This window comes from Danio rerio, chromosome 7 (assembly GCF_049306965.1).
Source record: "Danio rerio strain Tuebingen ecotype United States chromosome 7, GRCz12tu, whole genome shotgun sequence".
Taxonomy (NCBI): Eukaryota; Metazoa; Chordata; class Actinopteri; order Cypriniformes; family Danionidae; genus Danio; species Danio rerio.
In genome coordinates, this window is record NC_133182.1 from 19,432,501 (window position 1) to 19,457,797 (window position 25,297).

A 25,297-nucleotide genomic window follows, 5' to 3' on the forward strand; every position below is an offset into this window, starting at 1 on the left:
CATAATTGGCATGTCATTAGCATGTTAGAATTATAAGCATTCGATAGCACACCTAATTACATTCTATAGGACAGTTGCTAGGGTGCAGTATGTGGTAGTTAGGGGTGTGGCTAGAAAGTTAAAAGGCCATCAGTGATTGGCTGCTGGCTAGACTGAGTTAAATGAGCTCAGCCATTAGTCTCTATGACAGTCTGATGCAGAGTTATGAGCTCACAAAGTTTGATCCCATGTAAAGTCAATGAGAGTTTTTTGTAATGGAAGTCTACGGGACAGTTGCTAGGGTGCAGTATGTTGTAGTTAGGGGTGTGGCTAGAAAGTTAAAAGCTCATCAGTTATTGGCAGTTTGGTAGTCTGTATGACAGTCAGATGCAGAGTTAAGAGATCAAAAAGTTTGATCCCATGTTAAGTCAATGAGAGTCTTTTGTAATGGAAGTCTACGGGACAGTTGCTAGGGTGAAGTATGTGGTAGTTAGGGGTGTGGCTAGAAAGTTAAAAGCTCATCAGTTATTGGCAGTTTGGTAGTCTGAGTTAAATGAGCTCAGCCATTAGTCTGTATGACAGTCTGATGTAGAGTTATGAGCTCACAAAGTTTGATCCCATGTTAAGTCAATGAGAGTCTTTTGAATGGAAGTCTACGGGACAGTTGCTAGGGTGCAGTATGTGGTAGTTAGGGGAGTGGCTAGAAAGTTAAAAGCTCATCAGTTATTGGCAGTTTGGTAGTCGGAGTTAAATGAGCTCAGCCATTAGTTTGTAGGACAGTCTGATGCAGAGTTATGAGCTCATAAAGTTTGATCCCATGTTAAGTCAATGAGAGTCTTTTGCATAGAAGTCTATGGGACAGTTACTAGGGTCCAAAAGTGGTTGCTAGGGCGTGGCTAGAAAGTTTAAAGGTGATCAGTCATTGGCAGTTTGATAGTCTGAGTTGAATGAGCCCAGTTAGAAGTCTGTGTGACAGTCTGACGCAGAGTTATGAGCTCACAAAGTTTGATCCAATGTTAAGCCTATGGGATTTTTCCGACAGTCCCGGGACGTTTTTCGGAAAACCGAAAGTCGGATCAGTCTGAGGAGACATAGCAACACGAGTCAGAATAGTTTGGAGGTCTGGAGCAAGTTTGGTGGTAATAGCTCAAAAGCTCTAGGAGGAGATAGAGTTAGAAATTTAGTCTCAGAAGATTAATAAAAAAAAAAAAAATAATAATAAGTTTAAATAGCATTTCAGTAGTCTGGCTTTGACAAGCCAGCCTAATTAACCTCCAACCTCCGCTTTAGTGGCCACATACGTGGATAACAGATTGTAGCTCTTAAGTGGCTAATTACAGTAAAATACTTTGAATGTTTTATGTTTTGTTACAGACATACAGTGTCATCCCGCAACTGTTTTGCAGCACATGAAATGTCCCAAACACTATTTTTAACTGTCCAAAATAGAAAAAAAATGTTGTTTTTACTCTCTGATAGTCAACACATGTTAAAAATTGGAGATAGTCCACCTGACGAATATCTAACGGCAGGGAATTCCATAACTGTGGTGCTATGCAGCTAAAAGATTTCATCCTAAAATTTGGAACTGATAACAGTTCAGTTGCAGAAGATCTCAGTGAGCGCCGAGGAGTGTACCAGTGAAGAAAATCAGAGAGGTAAACGGGTGCCAGGTTGTACACGATAAAGAACAGGAAGCCAATGCAAGTGAAAGAGAATTGGAGTTTTGTGTTCAGAAGCACACGAGCGGGTGACTACCCTCGCTGCTGAGTTCTGGATTAACTGTAATCTATGAAGTTGGTTAAGAGGGATACCAGATAGGAGGGAATTGCAATAATCAATCCTTGATGTAACTAAAGCATATGTACAAGCACTTCAGTACTTTGTTGGGATGGTGAAGGGCGAAGTCTTGCAATGTTACGCAAGTGAAAAAAGGCAGATTGTGAAATATTACTAATATGTGAATTAAACAAAAGCATACCAGCTAGTATAACACCAAGACTTTTGGCATGAGTTGTAAAATTTACTGGAGAATTATTGATAGCTAGAGTAAAGGATTGAGCTTTAGAAAGAACAGATTTAGAGCCAACCAGAAGGGCTTCAGTTTTACTGGGATTTAACTTTAAAAAGTTACTGGTCATCCACATATTAATATCTCGCAGACATTTAGTAAGATCGGTCCCAAGGACCTTTCCTGATCCCACCCCCCCTCTGTCTCCCACTCCACTTCCTGTCAGTATATTGTCCACTTATCATAAAAGCAAAAGCAAATCTCTAAAAAAGAAAGAAAACAGATGCAAATGGAGTTGTTGCATATGTTTTAGTGCTGGACCGGGAAGTGGAACAGGGTCTTGGAGGGAAGCAGCCACCGGAGGAGTTCAGCCACTGTTACAAGAGGATCATCACTGACCTTCTGTACAACCTAAAGAACGAACATGCGTCACAGTTTATAGACCTGCACAAAGGAAGACCTGAAATCAACCAAACCTTTCATCAAGCTCAGCAGCGCTTCATACGCAACATTCACCTCAAGGTATGTGTCTGTCTGTCTGTCTGTTCGTCCGTCCGTCCATCCATCCATCCATCCATCCATCCATCCATCCATCCATCCATCCATCTCACTCCATAATCATTCTGGCTTGTATCTAATATGTACAGTAATCATCTTGCCAATTATTTTGTAGTTGAGACACACTAACATCCGCGAGACAAACGTCAGCTGGGGAAAGAAAGGTCTGAGTGCCAAACACAACAGATCTCATCAGTTTTATGTGGACCGCCTTTGCTCTCACTTCCAGCGCACTATCACTGCTTCCCTCAACAGGTAAGAGCTCACAATCATCCCTCTATTCCTGTCATCTTACTTTATCACTGTCCGTCAGGCAGGCCATGCTCAAAAGTGTTGCTTCAGACACATGCAGGTCCGTCAGCCTAAAGGATCTTTCGACATGCAGAGGAAAGAGGTTTCCAGACTCAAAACTCAAGAAGAGATTCAGCGCCATGTCAGATTTGGGAAAACATTGTGAGTTACGAATTGCGAAATGGCTTTTGTGTTTGACTCGTTTTGAATTGCAACATGCACTGCTTGGGCCAAAAAACTGAGTCACTGTTTGATTTAAGTAAACAAACTAGATCTGCAAGGGATTAATGTTTCTGGCTTTGTTTGACAAGCAATTGTTTTTCTAACTGTAGAACCTACACTGCAAAAATAAACTCTTGCTTAGAGTTCTTTTTCTTGTTTCTAATCAAAATATTTAAAGATTCTCAAGTCAAAAAGCATTTTGTAGACAAGCAAAAATATTGTCTTGTTTTCAGAAATTATATATTTGTCAAATTTAAGTAAGTTTTTTTTTTAAAAAAGCAAAATAATCTGCCAAATGTGGTACGTATAATGTTCTTATTTCAAAGCAAAAACAATATTATTTTGTTTACTTCATTGGCAGATTATTTTACATGTTTTATGGAAAAACTTAATTTTGATGCATTATTTCTGGAAACAAGATAATATGTTTTGCTTGCCTAGAAAATGCTTCTAGATGTTGAGTTTTTGTCTTGCTTCTAATTCACATGTTTAAGTAAGAAAACACCTTTTTTTGTAGTGTAGCTTCTTAAACATGTTGGAGGATGTATCCAGTGGTCACATTCGAGAATGACAATGCCAAAATTCACTGGGTTCAGATTGTGAAAGCAGGCTTCATTTTACACACACACTGTAGCTGACCTGTGACAGACCTGAAGTCCATTAAAGACTGAAGACTATTTTTAGATAGTCAAAACTGGATGCCTCAGAATCAGATAGCAGGTTTGCTCCCATTGTCATTACAAGAAAAGGTGACAAGAGTTTATCAAAGCAACGCCATGACAAATTTACACTATGATCAAAGCTAAAAAAAAATCCTTAAAACCCAGAAAACACTCTGTAGCATTGATGAAAACTGATTTGTTTCCTCACATCGGCTCCATCTGGACCAAAAAAGTGCTCATGAACACACCAAACAGATGACAGCCGAATGAAACAAGATGGTACATTTTCTGCCTGCGTGAGAGGGGATATCTTTCCATACCAGTAGGTGGCAGTCGTGTTGTCACAATACTGCAATTTCGGGACTAATCGGTACTGAATCGTAAAAAAGAGTCAATTTCCTGCTAACATTTAAGTACTGTTGAGCACATTCTTAAACAGCGCTGATTTGCCACTGTGTTCACATGCTCAACAGAAATGACTGTGATTGGCCATGAAGGTCATTAGTTCACCATTCTTCACCTCTGTTCACTGAGTGCAAACGCCAATACACGGACACTGGAGCATTTTAAAACTGTGAAAATTAGTCAGGTCATCAGCGGATAACTCATATGTCAACTCGTAGACAGATTAGCGGATCTTCGCCGCTGTTTAGAAACATATTTAATTAAATGTCAGCGGAAAATGGACATTTAAAAATTTCAGTACCGATTGGTACCAAAATTGCAATATTGTGACAACACTAGCTAAGTGGCATTAGTCTGTACTCTTATTCCACAAAGGGAAACCAGAACTAGTGCTGCACGCATACAAACCATAAACAAAGCAGCATTCACGTATAGAGTGAGCCATTGGTGCAAATATATCTGATAACCTGATTATCTACATTTTTTGCAAATGCTTAAAGAAGCAGCTGTAATTTAGTTGCAATTCTTGTGTTCCCTCTTGTTCTCACCTGCTGATTTGTAGCCAAGCAGCCAATCATAGAATCATAGAATAGCCAACCATAGACTGAACATCCAACCATAGACTGAACATCCAACCATAGACTGAAGATACAACCATAGACTTTCTCAAGTATTTTCTCACTTAAATACAAACAGTGCCTTTTTGATGGAAGTGAAAAGTGCACTTGAAGCATTCATAGCTGAACAGCCAATCAGAGAACTCTCTTTCACTTACAGTACAGCCAATGCTAATTTTTCATGCTGAATCAGGCAAACACTCTCCAATGGGAAACTGAGACACATACTGAAGGCTGACTGTCAGCTTGGTGTGTCCTGGCCTTAAGATGACCTTGAGGAAAACCCCTCTAAATCACTCCAGCACATTTCAAGACGTTCAGTAGCATTCAGGTCAAATGGTGGTCAATTCAGGTGTGTGAAAATAAAGCCTTCTGTTCATTTGAGCCTGATAAACATGGCTATTGCTAACCTCGAAAATGCCAATGGTGATACATCTTCTGAAGGAGTAAAAAGCTACACAATGGGTCAGTTAGAGTTGAAAGAGTTGCTGCCAAATGTAAGACAGGCAGGAACATATTAATCACTCCAATAAACATCCAACCATAGACGTTCTCAAGTATTTGCTCGCTTAAATCCAAACAGTGCCTTTTTTTTGGCTAGGCAGTGTAAATATTCTTTCTTTTTTTCCACATTAGAGCACAGGGCTTTGCGTTCAGGCAGAACTTTCTAACAGAAGTAAGAAGTGCACTTGAAGCAACATCATTGTCCCTGAATGCTTTGCTGATAGTTGGAGAACCAGGGTCTGGAAAAAGCACGACGCTTGCCAAATTGGCTCAGCTAATACCTACTTGGATACCTGGGTAGGCAAACAAAACTATTAAAAATACACTGCCATTCAAAAGATTGAAGTTGATAAAATTTAATCAACAGGGGCTCATTGTAAAAATATGTATCCCTGTATAAATTTCTGGAGAGCGTGATTTACGTAGCCAGAGGTTTGTATGGCTGCAATTTGTGGGTGGGTCGCTGGTCAATCTGTGCTATTGAAAATACTATCGGTTAAGTTTAGGGAAGTAGGTGGGCGAGTCAATCTGTGCTTTTGAAAACACTATTGGTTGGGATAAGGAAAGTGGGTGGGCGCTGGTCAATCTGTGCTTTTCAAAACACAATTGGTTGGGTTTAGGAAAGTGGATGGACGCTGGTCAATCTGGACTTTTATAAACACTATCGGTTGGGTTTAGGAAAGTGGGTGGGCGCTGGTCAATCTAGGTTTTTGAAAACACTATCGGTTGGGTTTAAAAAATGGGTGGGCGCCGGTCAATCTGTGCTTTTGAAAACACCATTGGTTGGGTTTAGGAAAGTGGGTGGGCGCTGGTCAATCTATGCTATTGAAAACATTATCGTGGTGTAAAGTAACAAATTACAAATACTGCAATTACTGTAACTGAATAGTTTTTTCTTAGGAATTGTAATTTACCAAGTAGTTTCAAAAATGTGTACTTTTACTGAGTACATTTTTAGTGCTGTATTGGTACTTTTGCTCCACTATTTTCCTTCAACCTGCAGTCACTACTTTCTTTCTTTCTTTTTTTCTTTATTTCTTTCTTTCTTTATGGTGATTGGCTAAAGTAGAAAAATCAGTCTTGTGATTCCTGTCCAATCAAATCTTACATAGGAAGTAAATTGGATCAAGAACCTCAAGACATGGGTGCTTTATAAATGCAGCTAACCGCTTGTAAGCATTAAAGTGTCTAAAAAGATGTCAAAAATCTTCTAGAATCACTAAATGGAACGAATGAGGAATGGAAGAAAGGGCCAATCAAAGAATAGATGAAACGACCGAACTAAAGAAGGAAAGAAGGACCAAAGGAAGGACTGAACGAATGATAGAAGCAATCATAGAAACAAACTAATAAAGGAACGAAGGATGGAAGACACAAACGAACAAACAATAGACCAAATGAAGGAAGGGACAAAAGAATGAAGGAACGAATGAATGAGGAAACAAATTAAGGAACAAATTAATGAGGGAACGAATGAATAAAAAAAGGACAAAACAAACAATGGAAGAAACGAACATAGGAAGATCACTAAATGCACTACAGAATGTTATGTTTACACATCCCTGTGCAAATTGCATGTAAATGCATCATCCTTTCACACTGTAATGCTCACTACACTTGAGTACTTTTAAAAGGGCTATATTTTGAGTAATATTTACAACAGATACTTTTAATCTACTTGCACTACATTTTTTGGGCAAGTAATGGTACTTTTACTTGAGTAAGATTTTTTAGTGCACTTTCAGTCGGTTAGTCAGTCAGTCAGTCAGTCCACAGCAGCCTCTGGTTTATTTACGTCAGAAGAGCAGGCACGAATGGCACTCACGAGAGGAAATTGAGATCTGAAAAAGTGAACACCGTGACCTGTGGTGGATTTGTGAAAACAAAAACTGCAAAACTACATGCCTCCTAGGACGTGTTTTGCACTCTCCAAAAATGTATACAGGGGTGTGTATCCATAATAAGCCTGGGTTAAATTAATTATGATTTTGAAAAAAAAAAACAGTTTAGTTAGCTCAACAAGGCTAACTTTATTTTATTAAAATACAGTAAAAACTGTAATTTTGTTAAATATTATAACATTGTAAAATAGCGGTTTTTATATATTTTTTAAATATGTGTATACATTTTATTTATTTCTGTCTACATGGTCACATGATCCATCAGAAATCAGTTTACATTTACATTTACATTTAGTCATTTAGCAGACGCTTTTATCCAAAGCGACTTACAAATGAGGACACGGAAGCAATTTACACAACTATAAGAGCAACAATGAATAAGTGCTATAGGCAAGTTTCAGGTCTGTAAAGTCTAAGAAGGAAAGTATTAGTAGTATTAGTATTTTTATTTATTTTTTTTTAAAAATTGGGTACAGTTAGTGTGATATTCAGAGAGGCAATTGCAGATTAGGAAGTGAAGTGGAGACTAAATAGTTGAGTTTTTAGTCGTTTCTTGAAAGTAGCGAGTGACTCTGCTGTTCTGATGCAGTTAGGGAGTTCATTCCACCAACTGGGCAGATTGAGCGTGAGCGTTCGCGAAAGTGATTTCTTCCCTCTTTGGGATGGAACCACGAGCCGACGTTCATTCACAGAACGCAAGTTTCTGGAGGGCACATAGATCTGCAGAAGTGAGAGCAGATAAGGAGCAAGGCCCGAAGTCACTTCGTAGGCAAACATCAGAGCTTTGAATTTGATGCGAGCAGCAACTGGCAGCCAGTGCAAACGGACTAGCAGCGGAGTGACATGTGCTCGTTTAGGTTCATTGAAAACCACTCGTGCTGCTGCGTTCTGGAGCAGTTGAAGAGGCTTGATAGAGTTAGCTGGAAGCCCAGCTAGTAGAGAGTTGCAGTAATCCAGTTTGGAGAGAACAAGAGCTTGTACAAGGAGTTGAGCTGTATGTTCAGATAAGAAGGGTCGGATCTTTCTGATGTTATAGAGTTTAATATGCTTATTTAATGCTTAAGATAAATGTATTCTTATTATAAATTGCTTCGCTGTGAGATTTTTTTGTAAATACAGCCTAATCTCACGAGAAAACATAAGTATTTTTTACGTTTTGTCCGTTTAGTGGCTAATTCTTTGATAAATTGAAATCTCAAAGGTGCTTCATTTGTTCGTAAAAGGCAGCATGAATGAAATTTTATTAAATCATTTAAAGAATACTTGGCAAATAAAAAGTATTATAAAAAGATTAACCAAAAACAACTTTAACCGCAAACTTTACAATGTTTTAGGCTTACATAACCATTCTAGTGTTTGAGGATTTGCTCAGTTTCAATCCTTATTTAAAAAAACTCAATATTAATATTATAAGTAACAGTAATAATCATGGTTTACTCTTTCTTAGGGATGTCAAAGTGCTGGCCTGTTTTGTGGGTCTGACATCTGACAGCAGAAATGTGCGATTGCTCCTCCAGACTCTGTGCCTTCAGTTATCCAACATCTACAGCCTTCAAACAGAGATATCTGAGGTACATAAACACTTTAAAAGACACATCAAATATTCATAAAGGTCTTCTACACCCTTCTGGATATGCGATATTGAGAGATTGTTTATCTGTCTGACAGATAGTGTTGCACTATGAAATGCAGTCTATGTTTTTTCCCCCTCAGTCTCTGTCAGAGTTGTCCAGCGATCTGTGCTCATTGTTGGGTTTGGTGACAGAGGAGCGGCCCTTGACCCTGCTGCTGGATGGTCTGGATAATCTGAGCGAGGAACATGAAGCTGACCTTTCCTGGCTCAGTGATATTCTTCTGCCACATGTCTTCATTGTTGTTTCTGCCAGCACACACTCTAAATGTGCTCATTTTCTACAGGTAAGCATTAGCAAATGATGGAGGATGATTTACTCTCCCATTTAAAAGTCTCTGATGCTCACCAAAGCTGCATTTATTTTAAACCTGAAATATTATTACAATTTGATATACAGGTGAAGTCAAAATGATTAGCCCCCCTGTAAATTATTATTTTTTAAAATTGTTTCAAATTGAATATATATATATATATATATATATATATATATATATATATTCAATTTGAATCCTTCTTTTTCTTTCAGTCTCAGGTTAAGGTCTCTGTCCTGTCTTTACCTGCTCTTCACCATGAGGAGATCACATCAGCACTGGCATCACGATTATCTTCAGACTCACGCCAGCTAACAGAAAACCAGTGGACGCTTTTATCCCAGTCCTGCCTATCCTGCCCTTCTCCTCTCTACCTCAATTTAGCCTATGCAGAGAGCAAACAATGGAGTTCCTTCACACCCGAAAACAATCTCAACATCCCTAAGGATCCAAATCAGCTTTTCATAAACGTCCTAGTCAGTTTAGAGCGAGAGTATGGGTCATGTTTGGTACGACGTTTGGCTTTGCTCATTTCACTGTCCCGCTCTGGCATCGCTGAGGAGGAACTTTTGGTGCTTTTAGGATGCGATGGTCATGTGAAGCGCGAGATGGCGAGTTTGCATCATCAGACGCTTCCAGGTTCTAAATATTCCCCTGTGCCTTATGCATTTGTGGCAGGACTTTTGTACAGTTTGAGGGATTACATGACAGAAGTGGAAAGTGACGACACATGGGTTTTACGCTGGACTCACATGGAGTTTTGTTGTGTTGTATTACAGCGGTATGCACCAACAGAAGACTCTGTAAAAGCTGTCCATGCAGACTTTGCTGATTATTTCAATGGGAGTGCTCCGAACAGCCAGGTTTTTCAACCGTTGGCTTGGATCAGGAAGGAGAGAGGAAGAAGGTGCTATGTGTTTAATTTGCGCAAACTCCACTGTTTGCCGTATCATTATATCCACTCAGGGCAGATCATTCCTTTGCTCACTGAGTGTCTGTTTAACTACGAGTTCCTGCTGCATAAACTGTGGGGATTGTCCATCTATCACGTCCAGGAGGACCTTAAAGCGGCTGTCATTGTGGATAAGTATGATTGTTTAATCACTGTTTGGTTATTATTGGGTTAATGGGATAGAAAGATCATGCAAAAACTAAAAATTGATGCTAAAGGTGGTGATCTAGTAGGCAAAAATCACATTTATAAGAGGCAACAGTGTGAGAATTTAGCCATTTTTTGACATCATTAATTTTGCACAGAGATAACATTAGTCCTGTTTTGAATCTGCCCCTAAGCTGTTGCACTGGCATTTGTAGCTTCGCCCTCTTTTGGAAATCTCAGTTAAATTTAAAGCGACAGTCAACAAAACTAAACAGTTTGGATCAAAGTATAAAAGGGGAAATTTCAAAGAGTCATACAAAATATTTGTATGGTATTTTATTTTAATTAAAAAAATTGACACTTACTTGTTTTGTAAAATCTAAAAAAAGGAAACTCATAAAGGCATGGAAACACTTGAGGTTGAGTAAATTGTGAGTAAATGTAAAAATGTGGCTGCGCTTTAAAGGGATTCCAGCCATGTTGTTAGTGTCACAGTTGTCGTGTTTTTGTCTATAATGTAGAATCCAAGGCGGTGCAGTGTGTAGCACTGTCGCTTCACAGCTAGAAGGTCACTGGTTTAAGCCTCGGCTGAGTCAGTTGGCATTTCTGTGTGGAGTTTGCATGTTCTCCTTGTGTTTGCATGGGTTTCCTCAAGGTGTTCCGGTTTCCCCCACAGTCCACAGACATGCACTATAGGTAAATTCATTCGTTTTCTTTTCGGCTTAGTCTCTTTATTAATCAGGTTGCCCCAACAGAATGAACCGCCAACTTATCTAGCATATGTTTTACACAGCGCACCCTTCCAGCCACAGCCCAACACTGGGAAACACCTATATACAGTACACTCATTCACACTCATACACTACAGCCAATTTAGCCTATTCAGTTCACCTAGCACATTTTTTTGGACTGTGGGGGAAACCTGAGCACCTGGAGAAAACCCACGCCAACATGGGAAAAACATGCAAACTCCACTCAGAAATGCCAACTCGAACCAGTGGCCTTCTAGATGTAAGGTGATTGTGCTACCCACTGCTCCACCATGACGCCCTCTATAGGTGAATTGGATATGTATGATTGGGAGTGTATGGGTGTTTGCTAGTAATGGGTTGCGGCTGGAAGGGCATCCGCTGCGTAAAACATAAGCTGGATAAGTTGGTGGTTCATTCCGCTGTGGCGACCCCTGATTAATAAAGGGACTAAGCCAAAAAAAAAATGAATGAATGAGTGAATGAATGTAGAATCCATATAAAATATGTTTATTTATATTATAGTTATTGTCCTAAATGTAAACAAGCTGTAAGAGAGTATATAAATACACAAGTGTGTGTGTTTGTTTGTGTGTGTTTTACAGAGATCTTCTGGACGTTGCTGTTTTGGCTCAAGTTTTGAGTCTTTCTCATTCTGTGCTGTTGAATGACCCATGCCAGCTGGCATCTCAGCTCCTGGGTCGTTTGGAGCAGATAATTTGCCAAGACAAACCCGTAACTTCAGGTACACACACAAGCATAAAATGACCCATACCTGCAGACATGTGTCAAACTCACATCTCAGTGTATGTGTTGTTCCAGGTGACCCAAGACGATTCTCCTTCCTTCATGATCTGTTAGCTCAGTGCAGAAGCTCTTCTCTGCCCGTTCTGGTGCCCTCATACACCTGCCTGCTTCCTCCAGGTGGACTCATGCACACACTCCTGTCAGGTACACATTTTAAGCTCAGTTTCCTAGTATAACCAATCAAACTGGTTTTGACTAAATCTGTATCTAAGGCCTGACATGTATTTTAAGTGCCATATGCATGCAGCGCAGATCAGGTTGCATTCTAATAACTGACATGTTAGAGTCATGGGTATCCTTGGGATTTTCCAAAGTGGTATTAGAGCTGTGGTTGGGGTTTATAAGCAATTAGGAACTGTGGCCTGAACTGTACGTTCATGAGGTACCATATTCAGACAACAGTTCTTATGTAATGAACTACAGGCTGAAATGCACATAAACTCACATTCTGGTACTCTGCGCAATGTGGACTTCAACACCTACAAAATAGAGTTCAAACTAAAACTCAAATGAAAAACATCTATAATCAACTAAATTAGCTCAATTTCATGAATATCAATGATTAATAATAATAAGTTATTATTTAATTATGATTATTCATGATTATCTTAGTTAATTTAACAAAGTAAATATAACAACGATTCGTCCGCTCGTATGAGCAGACTCTTTAATTGTTTATCTATTGAGAAAGGGAATTATACTGCTTGTGAAGTAGATGAATAATTTTGGAAGTATAAAGAAATTATGAATAAGCTGATAGCAACATATGCATAAAAATTTGTAATTTGTAAATTATAAAAAAAAATTATTGTAATATTTATGGTGTGTATTGTGTATAGTGTATTTTTTGGATTATTCATTTATTAATTCATTTTCTTGTCGGCTTTATTAATCCGGGGCCGGCACAGCGTAATGAACCACCTTATCCAGCAAGTTTTTACGTAGCAGATGCTCTTCCAACCGCAACCCATCTCTGGGAATTTTTTTTTTTTGGATTATATATATTGGATATTTTTTCACCTGAAATGTGTGATGATTTGTATACCAAAGCAACCTAAATATTGCAACAAAAAAAAAAAAACAGCAAGCAAAACACTGGTTACAAATGAGAGAGACAAATACACAAAAAAACATGTTATCGTTAAATTAATAATAATATTAATATTAATAATAATAATAATAATAATAGTTGTATATGTTAAAATAGAGCAGAAGTTCAAACTGAAACTAAATCTAAATAGAGAGGTAAAAAATTATTAAACAAATGCATAAAAAACTTGCCATGCACAAATTGTAATATTTATGGTGTCTTTTGAATATAGTATACTTTTTAGATTATTTATATTGGATTTTTTTTATTTAACCTGAAATATGTGGTGATTTGCATACCAAAGCAACCTAAATACTGCAATTTGTTCCAAATGAGAGAGACAAACGCACAGATATACAAAAAACACAATCTAAGTGCCAGTTATTTTAATTTAAATAAATAACTACTACTACTACTACTACTACTACTACTACTACTACTACTAATAATAATAATAATAATAATAATAATAATAAAATGATTGTATGTGTTGAAATAAAGCAGAAATCAATCAAAATAAATATAAAATGAAATAAAAATTCCAAATACTGTTTTGGCAAGAAACCAAAATATGTTAAAAAAAACAAATACAAATAAAAACATATTTATATAATTTCATACTTAAATAAAACACAATTTAAAATGTTAAAATGTATTTTTAAAGGATTAATACCTAAAGCTGATTACATTTAATATATATATATATATATATATATATATATATATATATATATATATATATATATATATATATATATATATATATATATATATATATATATATATAATGATGTATGAATATTACTGCACATGTGATAACCAAGTATTGTAGCGGTTGAAATATCTCCAAATCTTGTCACATGACACCTTTTTTGTTTTTTAAAGGGGGGGTTGCTTATTTTATTTGAACTGCAATTCTTAAACACTTGGATTGCTCTTGATACTCCTACAGTAACACCATGACCCATTTTCTGCATTGAGAAATGGGAAGTGAATTCATGTGGTTTGGTGTGTCACATGAAATGAGCGCACAGCTGTTGGAGTCTTTACATAGCAACTGCTATGTCAATAGCGATCTTAAGGCACATGGTTTTAATATTAATGTTTGAGGTTTAACTGTGATAAGTTTGCTTCAGAACATCTTAAGTAAATTCTGCTGAAGTATTGTCATCAACAAATAGTGTTTGGGTCACTCTGGAGACCCATAAGAAAATTCAGATGAAGCACTTAATGAATTAGCCTCTCTGTTTGGCCTACAAATTGAATGAGCAGCTCTAAAATCTGCAGAGATTTATGACAAAAGTCTAAAATAAGATTCTGTATGATGGCTGAAAGATCAGTCTTAAACATATTGACTCACTTTTAACTACAGTGCACTATTTGAGGGTATTAGGGAGATTTTTGTCCTGTCTTGCATTTGATGGAGGACCAGTCTTTTTGAAGGTGCAATATTCTCAAACTCACAGATTTGGAAAGATCAACTTTTCTAACTGTGCTTGAAAATAGTCTTCGTCTCTTCGGTATTCATCTGGAAAATCTAGTGTCTGATGGTTTTTAATTATTTTGAACAGCTCTCTGTCTTGCAAAGTCAGACCTTTGTGGAAAATTTGACTGCCAGTTAACCCTTGTGTATTGTTCAAATTGACTATAGATTGACTTCGTTATATTGGTGGCTGTTTTTAGCCCATTATAATGACCTTTTTTGATTGCAAAGTCATGACACCATGTAACGACACATTCTTAATTGTTTGTGGTTTTCCCTGTTGGAAAGAGGCAACACTTGTCATTTTTACAGTTGATCATCAGCTGGCACCATTAACTCTAAAGATAGCCTGTGCAAAAAGTCTCTGGATTTTATATGGAGTTCTACAGAGTAAGACAGCAAATTATAGTATAGATAAACACTTGCTTTGTTTACTTTGTTCGGAGAGCTGAATGGCTTATTTTGAGTTTCTCAAACATATCAAGGTAAGTGTGCAAAATTCTCTCTTACACTCTCCCACACACTCACTATACTCCATATGAAGGCCAGAAATTAAGCTCTTTTTTTACGATAGTAAAAAATGCTAATTGTACCTCTTCCCAACAGGCAAAACCACCAACAAGAATACATAATATATTGGCTATCAAAAAATGTTGTTATAATGGAAGTCAATGAAGCAAAAACAGCTCAAACATGATGAAAGGATAGTAAATTTGCCCAGAGTGTGTTTTTAGAGTTTTTGAAAACTTTCAAAGCATTTACCCATGTGTTAAAACAAGATTTGTCACCAAAAATCCTTCCACTTGCTGAAACACAGAAAGTTGTGGCCAAATTAAGACTCAAAATCATCCCAACAACACACAAGGGTAAGGTTTTTTTCAGATAATTAAGGAATTTCTTGTTGTCGATTCCAGTTGTAAGAGCAATGAATAATAACTTGACTTTTAGTTGATCATTTAGAAAAATGGCAGAAGGTAGATTTTTTTTAGGTGAATCATCTGTTGAACTACATCCCAATCATCACAAATACTGCAGAAGACCTATTAGAACCCGTGTGGACCCAAGATTCTCACAGAAATCATTCAAGTTTGGTAAAGGAAAAAATCATGGTTTGGGGTTACATTCAGCATGGGGGTGTGCGAGAGATCTGCAAAGTGGATGCAACATCAACAGCCTGAGGTATCAAGACATTTGTGCTGCCCAGTACACTACAAACCACAGGAAAGGACAAATTCTTCAGCAGGATAACGCTCCTTCTCATACTTCAGCCTCCACATCAAAGCTCCTTAAAGCAGAGATGTATGGATGCAGTCGTCCATGCTCATGGGAGTCATACACAATATTAATTCCTTTTCCACTGCAGCATGACTTAATATTCTATATTGTACATTATTTCTGTTAAGTGACAAGACTTTTGTCTAAGCAAAGTCAGACCCTACTGTACTAATTTAATAATTAAAAATCAAGGCATGATTATGTTTTGTTTTTGCTAAATAAGCGTAATCTAGAGGCCTTTGCCTTTCATACAAGCCACTTCTGATACCAAATGATCAACTAGAAGTCAAGTTATTATTTATTGTTCTTAAAACTTGGATAGGAGATTTTTGTCAGGTAATTACTGGAAAGAATCTAAATATGTTTTCTGATGTTGATAAATGTTGCTTTTCAAACAAATAATATATAAGATTCTATTACACTGTGCATCAGAATATATGTAACTCATCAAATATGCTTAAAACTGAATTTTAAATATGGCCAAGCACTAACCTCAATGTTTTTAGGAGATTGTATTTTGTTCTGATTGTGATCTCCACTGTAGGTCATATGAGTGCCGTGACCGCACTGGCTTATGGTGGACGTCACCTTGTTTCCTGCTCGTCTGATGGAAAGCTGAATCTATGGCGTCTGGACGAGCAAATGAGGCCTGTGGGGGCCCTACCGAGGGCTCATGGATGCGCAGTAGACTGGGCCGCAGACTCGCTCACTCTTTGTCTGGATGACACTGTGCTCGTGCTGCAGATGGGCTACTGTCTGCAGGTCAGAGAGGTGCATTCTGGGAAGGTGCTATATGTGGAGGAGTCATTAGATGTTCCTGTGGTCACATCTGCATGTGATGGACGGCTGCTGGTGATTTTCTATGATGGATGTCATATGGTTAAGGTGAGTATTTTGCGAGATTGCACTTTATGTATATGCCTAGAAAAAAAAGTTGTTGTTAGAAATGGTCTATAAAAAATACTGTGTTACACTGGACCAAAGCAACATTAGCAAAATTTTCACCAAGTATAAATCCCTTGTGTAATATGTGATGTTGGGTTAACTAATCATTGTAATGTGAGAATGCGGGACAATGAAGTTGAGGATTCAAATGCAGGTGTATTATGCAAACGGTAAGGCAGGCAATGGTCAACAGGGTCAAACAGATACATGCAGGCAAATCCAGAAGAGTGGTCAAATAATGGTCAGTACAGGCAGCAAGCAACGTAAACAAACAGAACAAAGCAAGGGTCAAACATGTCTAGGCAAGGCAAAGGAAACCTGTTGTAATGTCACAAAACAGTTAAACAAGACTCAGCAACTGGTGTGTATGTGTCTGTGCTGCTGAAAACCGGAACCGGTGTGAGATTGTGGTGCATGACAGGTTTTGTAGTCCACATGGTGACAGATTTAGTAGTTCTAGTAGTTTAGTAGTTTAGTTTAGTAGTTTAGTAGTTTTCCAGCAATATTTATGGGCTAGATTGTTGTATATTGTGAAAATTTTTTTGATCCCTCCATTTTATTTTTATCTATTCAATTTATTTATATATATATATATTTTTAAGACTATTTGGATTTTGATATATATGGGTGAACATGTATCTATCTGTATTTGCCTACGTATGTTGACATGGTGTAGAACAGATTAAGAATGTGCATAATAAGCATTTAAAGGCTGCAGTATGGTGAGGACTTCTACTGGAGCAAAAACTATTTTTATTTTTCAAATTCAATTTTTCAAAACCTTAAATTTTAAAACAAATTACAGAATAATGTACTGGCATCCATACATCCACAACTAATAACTGTATATGTTGTTAAAGTCCATGTGAACCAGATTTATTTATTTTTACTTTGAAAAATATTTATCAGACCTTTGTGGAATAATAATAAAATTATTATTATTTAACGCAAACCAATAGTACACCCAGAGAAACTAATAATTTCCAAGCGGTGTCTACATTTTTTTCCATAACTGTAATGGATTATTCTACCATTTGCATATTTCATCATATGTAGTAGTAAGGTTTCACTTAACAAATGGCCAGTTATCATTTCAGTTGTTACTTCCTCTTTCTGTCTCTCTTATTTTCATTCAGGTATTTAATCTTGTGTCGTCTTGTTCGCTGCTCTTTTGTGTAAACCTCACTCTGGAGTTTGAGCCCATCCACAAAGACCAGTCAATTGTAGTCTCCCGTCAACCTGCTAAAGACTACGTTCTCTTCGCCTACAGGTTACAAGCACATTACCACGCACATAACACACGCATGCACATCAACATTAATTAATCATTAAAGTATTTTGTTCTTAAATAACAAGATGAGCTCTGACATAACAATACGGCGCATATCTAATTTCCAGCCATGTGTGAAAACAAAGACACTGTTCCTGGACTGATTTATATTGTCTGGTCACACAATGTATTATTTAAAAGTCTGCTTCTCGAGTGTATGTGTTTGTGTGTGTGTTTATGTTACTGGTTTCCTTTGTTGGTTTTGTAAATCTGTAGCTATTTAAAAAAATGAATGAAGGCGGTTTATCTATCTCGTATTTCAATGCATGATTAAAATGCAAGGATTATCCAGGAGCGACGATTGAAAGAAGTAATGAACCTTTACTATTAATGTGATTAAAACACGTACGCAATTACACCCAACTGGGTCGACTAGTAATTTGAAACTGTTATTAAAATTAGCTGTCAAAGCCATAAGGCATTCATTTAAGGAACAAAAGTGTCTCTTCTTGTGTCTCGGATGTAGAATAAAAATAAAAGACTTCTCTCACAATTTTGACGTTTTTTTCACATTTGAAGGTTTATTTCTCACAATTCAGCCTTCTATAAAAAGTGAAGGATTTATAGCTTTGCATGAATTGCAAGAAATGACTTAAAAGTACTTTTTTATCCACAATTCAAAGTTCATGTCATATCTTCATATACTGGCATTCAAAATTGTGAGAAATAATCAGACTTATGAGAAAAACTGGAGAGCGAAAACTTGCAAATCTAAACAAAAATAAGCATCAGAATAGCAAGATTTTGAAGTCAATAAAATAAAATAAATCAAAATTTACTATGTTTATTAGCACACATTTTTAGTTCTTAAGTTAATCCCCTGAATTGTTTTGTTTTGGTAATCTTTAATCAAATTCTGACCATTTGTTGGTGCATTTGGAGTGGCAGTTCTTTTCCGTTTACATCAGTGTGAAGGCTTCAGCCACAATATTCTACTAATAGAATAAGTCCCACAAGGTCAATTCTGGCACCTCTTCTGTTAAACATTTATATGGTCCCACCGAGCCAAATAATGAGAAATAATTAAATCTCCAACCACAGCTATGCTGATGACACTCAGATCTTCCTAGCCTTACTGCCTAATGACTTTAGGCCCCATTGACACTCTCTGCCAATGCATTGATGAAATGAACAGTTGAATGCGCCCAAACTTTCTTCAGTTAAACAAAGAGAAAACTGAAGTCATTGCATTTGGGAACAGAGATGAGGTTCTTAAGGTGAATGCGTACAGTGGCTCAAAGGGTCAAACAACAAGAATCTTGGTGTGACTCTGGAGTCAGATCTGTGTTTCAATAGTCATGTCAAAGCAGTAAGTAAATCAGCATACTATCATCTCAAAAACATTGCAAGAATCAGATGCTTTGTTTCCAGTGAGTACTTAAAGAAACTTGTTCATGCTTTTATCAGCAGCAGGATGGATTACTGTAACGGCCTCCTCACTGGCCTTCCCAAAAAGACAGTCAAACAGTTGCAGCTCATGCAGAACGCTGCTGCCAGGATTCTGACCAGAAGCAGAAATTCAGAGCACATCTGCCTGTCCTCAGGTCTCTACACTGGCTCCCAGTTACATTCAGAATAGATTTTAAAGTGTTATTACTTGTCTATAAATCACTAAATGGCCCCAATGACCTCAATACTTTACAGATATGATGACTGAATACAAACATAACAGATCCATCAGATCTTTAGGATCATATAAACTAGAAATTTCAATAGTTGTCAAAGCAGGCTGAATACGCCTTCAGCTACTGCACCCCCTACTGCTGGAATCAGCTTCCAGAAATGATCAGATGTGCTCCAACAAGACTAAAAAAACACATCTGTTTAGCTGTGCTATTACTGAATGAGCCCTGTGTTACACCACTCTCAGCGTTAGTTTGCTATGAGGGAATGATCCACAGAAAAAATATCTCGTCCCCTACCATGCAGACTTAAACTAATAATAGAAAAAACAAGTCAGAATTGAGTTCTTGCATTATATTTTTGTTTATATTTGACAAAATTAACTTTTTTTTCTCTGAATTATGAGGAAAAAGGTCAGTATTCTGATATCGAAATATTTAAAAACTTCTAAAGAAAGTCAATGGTAGCATCATTTTAAGAACAAAAGTCTGAATTGCAAGATACACTGTAAAAAAATGCAGAGTTCCACTCAGTTCATTCATGTTGTCCTAACACAAATCGATTAAGTTAACTTAACAAATTTAAGTGGAATGAACATAAATCAATTAAGTTGTCAATATCTCAATAATTGTGTTGTTTCAGCTAATTTTAAACAAGCAGTTTAAACAAGCAACAAACATAATTTTTGAGTGTACAAATGCACAATTGTAAGACAAAATGTTACTTTTTTATTTTGTAATTCCAAAATTACATTTTATTTTATTTTAATTCAATTTATTTTTTAGATAAATTGGGATTTTATGCATTGCATTTCAGAGTTTATATCTAAAAAAATAATTTTCTCTGAATTGTGAGAATAAAAGTTAAAATTGTAAAAAACAATCGCGCAAAACAGACACAATTCTGAGAAAAAGAAGTCAAAATTGCAAGATGTAAACACTCAAATCTGATTTCATCCCCAGTTTGGAGTTTACATCTGACATAAAAAACTTTTTTTTTTACAGAATGTATGAGTTAACATTTACCAAATCAGGAGAAAATGTATATAAGCTAAAAAAAAAAAAAAAAGGCATTTTTAAAATAGTTTTATCATGGCTATATCTAAAATAATGAAACTTTAATTAGTTGTAAAATAATAGCCTAATATTAACATTGTACCTCTCCAAGAACTAACTTTCCTATCAGAGCTGAACAATGGGCAAAGTGCTTATATCTGTCAAAATAACTGAGGCAGCCAATAAGATCAAAGAAGGCGGGATTTATGTCCCCGAATGCCTTTCTTAACTCCGTATGTTGACCTCTGTATTTCTAAAACTCAGTCTATTGTAATGCTGGCAATTTCCCATTTCCTCTCTACTCTGCTGTAAAGGGGCCAAAAAATCTTCCAAAAAGTCATATTATGAGGAATCAGACACTGGATGAAAGAGTTCATTATACTGTGGAAACACACTCTCATCAAAACTTCCTCCAAATCTGAAAACTGCAAAATGGGGTTTTATACTTCAGCAGATTTGAAGCTGCAGACGTCATGAGAATATTCAAGCACCCTGTCTAAATTAGACCTCAGCTACTCCTTTTAGGTTCAGAAACGTGACCTGCGGAAGAGATGCCCAAATTACTGAACACCAGAAGTAGTGATAAGTGAAAGAATTGGGAAAGTTTGCAATTGTATGTTCTCCTAAGGTGCAAAAGTGGGAAGATAAGGGACTTTTAACTTTGATTCTGATCATCTGAACAAATGTTTTAGTTGTTGTAGCATAATTCAGCTTTATTCTTTTTTGAACATGGCATAATGCAATTCAGTTAAGAAACATTAATAATGATTTAAAACCAGTAATAACTGATCCTAAAAGAGCAGGAAAGGTGTCATTTAAAGACAGGAGTAGTGAAAATTCAGCTATTGAATCAACAGAATACATTACATTTAAAATATATTCAGTAGAGTTATTTAAATTATGTTATCTATGAGACCTCTGAATGGTAAAGAACAGATAAATCTAGTAAAAATCTAGTCGAGTCTAGTAGTGAAGTGAAAGCAAGACAACCAGACTGGTTTGTTTACATGTTGCGATTAGGTGCTATGGAAACTGAAGTGTTGCTAGACTGATAAACGGACCACAAATGCTGAGGCTTACTGTCTTGCTTTCTCATATTTCTTTCTTGCTCTGTTTCTCATTTGTAGGAACGGAGGAGAGGCGGCGGTGTTCAATGCTAAATGTGGAGTTGTGTCTTCCACATTGAAAGCTCAGCACCCTGCAGGGGCAATACAAGCTGTAGAGATCAGCTCTCAGTATTTACTGCTCTTCTGCAGGTAACACTAAAAGAATAATCCATTTAGATGTGAAAATTGGCATCAACTTTTAAAGTGATAATTTGCTCAAAATAAATAAAAGCTAAACAAATAGTTGTTAATTGACTCACCCAACATGTAGTTGTTGTTTTTCCCCCTTATGACAACATCAAGCCTTTTGACATTGCCGTCACATCAGTGTGATCAGTCTGGGCTGGTCACTAGAGCTTTTGATACAGTGAGGTCAGTCTAGGCTGGTCAATACAGTGTTCGATCTAGTGTGATCAGTCTAGGCTGGTCACTTGAACGTTTGATCCAGTGTGATTAGTCTAGTCTGGTCACTTGAGCATTCGTTCCAGTGTAATCAGTCTAGGCTGTTAACTTTGAGCGTTTGATCAGGTGTGATCAGTCTAGGCTGGTCACTAAATTGTTCGATCTGGTGTGATTAGTCTAGGCTGGTCACTAGAGTGTTCGATCTGGTGTGATCAGTCTAGGCTAGTCACTTGAGTGTTCGTTTCAGTGTGATCAGTCTAGTCTGGTCCCTTGAGCATTCGTTCTATTGTGATCAGTCTAGGGTGGTCACTAGAGTGATCAATCTGGTGTGACCAGTCTAGGCTGGTCACTTGAGCTTTTGATCTGGTGTGATCATTCTAGGCTGGTCACTAGTGTGTTCGATCTGGTGTAATCAATCTAGGCTGGTCACTTGAGCATTCGTTCCAATGTGATCAGTCTAGGCTGGTCACTAGAGTGTTCAATCTGGTGTGATCAGTCTAGGCAGGTCACTAGAGTGTTCGATCTGGTGTGATCAGTCTAGGCTGGTCACTAGAGTGTTCGATCTGGTGTAATCAGTCTAGGCTGCTCACTTGAGCATTCGTTCTGGTGTGATCAGTCTAGGCTGGTCATTAGAGTGTTCGATCTGGTGTGATCAGTCTAGGCTGCTCACTAGAGTGTTTGATTTGAGGTGATCAATCTAGGCTGGTCCCTGGAGCGTTTCATCAGGTGTGATCAGAATGTTTAGTGCATTTGTGATCAGTTACTAAATTCACATCGACTTTCTCGCAATGGATGCACTGAGCCGTATAAATTCAAATTTAGAGCAGTAGAATTTATTGTACCGTACCGTAGAATTTTGTGTTTACTAATAAATTTTGTTTTGTTTTAGGTTATTTTAGGTGTATGTGTTTTGGGAGAAGTTGATAAGTTAACATGTTGAAAATCCAGCAGCTCTTAACACTGCAGCGCGGGCTAACATGGCAGTGCCCATCATCTGTCATAGATCAAATAATATGATCATTATTAAGCTGTTCAAACTATCAAATACAGGTTTTTTCACATATTTGAAAATTGAAATATCAGATATTTTAGGATGTTTGTCAATATTTGTAGAAAATGGGAAAAAATAAACAAAAAAAAGCAATAAATCATTGGGTGGAGGTCACGTCTCAAATTTACCTCGACATGGAAACTTTGAAAGCGGCGTATTCTAAATAATGCCCACTTTTAAAAAATCCCACACTAGGGGGTCAGCGGGAATATTTTAAACTAATGTGAACGGGTTACAGATTTCTAGCTGAAACCAGTACTTTGAATTCATCTTTAATGTTTTACTGCTGAAAAATGTTGCCAAAAATCTTTGGTAAATTAACAGCAATATCTTTTGCTGACATAAATTCACTATATACGTCTCTTTGGTTTTTACAGATACCCCTATAAAAGACAAAGTGAAATCATTCATATTGAACTCTTCAGCGCTGAATCTTTCCAGTATCTGCGCTCCATCTTGGGTTGCAGTCAGGACTACATTTCCCAGGTCACCGTTGCAGGAGGCGGGTCCCACATTGTGGCCTTCTGCCCCGCCCCTCACCATGGCACCACTGAAATTATTATCTGGAACATTGAGACGGAAGACCATAAACACATTGCACGCTTTCCTGGCCTAATGACACACGGTTAGTCAATAAACAAGTTCAGTATTATTGTCACCAACACTAAACCGCACAACTCTTTTGGCAAAAAAAAAATACACACATGGCTGAACTCATTACTTAAATGCAGAATATATATTATTATACTAAACTATTATTTTTTTCTTGGAGATTGACTCCTCAAATATATTTACTCTAACAGCTCACATGCAGTTAAACCACATCATTAGGACAAATGATATACCTTAAAAGCAGGAGTGCCCAAACTCGGTCTTGGAGGGCCAGTGTTCTGCAAAGTTTACTTCCAACCCTAATCAGACACACCTAGGGTGGCTAATCAAGCTCTTATAGGCTTTCTAGAAACATCCATGCAGGTGTGTTGAGGCACGTTGGAGCTAAAATCTGCAGGACACCGACTCTCCAGGACTGAGCTACAGCAAACACCATTATACTTTGCCATCCATTTTATTGCTATGAAATAATCATTTCAGTTATGTTTGTTTTTCAACTGTAGTGAAATGCATTAATCTGTATAGAGTATGTTTCACTTGAATTCTCCATGTTACAGGAGAGTGTTCTGACCTGCGGTTCTGTGTGGGCTTTTGTGTGGGGGAGCGACTTTTACGCATGTGGAACTTGGGATCCAGAATTAATGACCAAACACTCACATATAATGTGCACAAAGTGCACATTGACGGCACAGCAGAGATTGTGACCATGCAGAAAAACCCGAGGTACAAAGTCCACTGCTCAGCTCGCATGTGGTTTATCTCTGTAAACACTGAGATAGACAGTAGGTGATATTTTTTCACAATCACCATATCTGGAGCCATTTTCCTATAAAGCAACTTTGATGGCCTCTGTTGCTGTTACAGAGACTATTTAGTGACGTTTTATCATAACAGGGTGTACTATGAAATGTTTTAGGTAATATTAATGCAGTGTAGTTCAGTGGTTCTTATTTTTTTAATTGAAGGTCTATCCAAGCCAATCTTAAAGGGATAGTTCACCCAAAAATGAAAATTGGATAATTGTTTATTGTCTTTCATGTGGTTTTAAAGCTTTATGAGATTCTTTCTTCTGTTAAACACATAAGATATTTTGAAGAATGCTGGTTGTTGGGAACCATTGACTTCCATAGTAGGAAAAAAATTACTGTGCAAGTCAGCATTTTTCAAAATACCTTCTTTTGTGTTCAACGGAATAAACTCAGAAAGGTTTTGAACAAGCAAAGAGTAAATTATGATAAAAATTTAATTTTGGGGTGAACTATCCCTTTAAGACATTTTCTGTCATTTCTCTTGTATAATTCTGCTAATCGTGACTTTTTATAAAATAAATATGGGCTGTTTTAATTTACTTTGTGATACAAATTTCTGTTTTTCTGTTTTTTAAATAATAGTTAATATTTATTTTTAACTATTTCAAAATTTAATACATTTATTAAAAAATATTTATAATTTTTTAAAATTGTACACATTTAACTATTTTTATCAATATAAAATCTAAGCTGTTTTTTGATTGAAAGGTTGACAGATATGCAACAAAGTATTATTAAATGATAATCCCATATAACACAAATAAATA

General features: G+C 37.0%; 1 protein-coding gene across 7 annotated transcripts in view; it reads left to right on the forward strand.

Moving 5' to 3' along the window:
- Nucleotides 1–25,297, forward strand: part of si:ch211-212k18.6 — a 53,993-nt gene that overhangs the window by 15,478 nt on the left and 13,218 nt on the right. For 6 of the 7 annotated variants that reach the window (XR_012383225.1, XR_012383226.1, XM_073908254.1 and 3 more), the window contains 14 exons: nt 2,304–2,512; nt 2,664–2,803; nt 2,891–3,001; nt 5,382–5,546; nt 8,598–8,721; nt 8,864–9,067; nt 9,310–10,181; nt 11,548–11,687; nt 11,765–11,893; nt 16,142–16,482; nt 17,679–17,812; nt 21,678–21,806; nt 23,487–23,734; nt 24,279–24,444. Coding sequence is in view for 5 of the 7 variants with exons in the window: in XM_073908254.1 (XP_073764355.1) it covers nt 2,304–2,512; nt 2,664–2,803; nt 2,891–3,001; nt 5,382–5,546; nt 8,598–8,721; nt 8,864–9,067; nt 9,310–10,181; nt 11,548–11,687; nt 11,765–11,893; nt 16,142–16,482; nt 17,679–17,812; nt 21,678–21,806; nt 23,487–23,734; nt 24,279–24,444 (3,112 nt within the window). In the remaining 2 variants the exon portion in view is untranslated. The remainder of the gene's footprint in view (nt 1–2,303; nt 2,513–2,663; nt 2,804–2,890; nt 3,002–5,381; nt 5,547–8,597; nt 8,722–8,863; nt 9,068–9,309; nt 10,182–11,547; nt 11,688–11,764; nt 11,894–16,141; nt 16,483–17,678; nt 17,813–21,677; nt 21,807–23,486; nt 23,735–24,278; nt 24,445–25,297) is intronic. The other variant, XM_073908258.1, reaches the window with a different exon arrangement.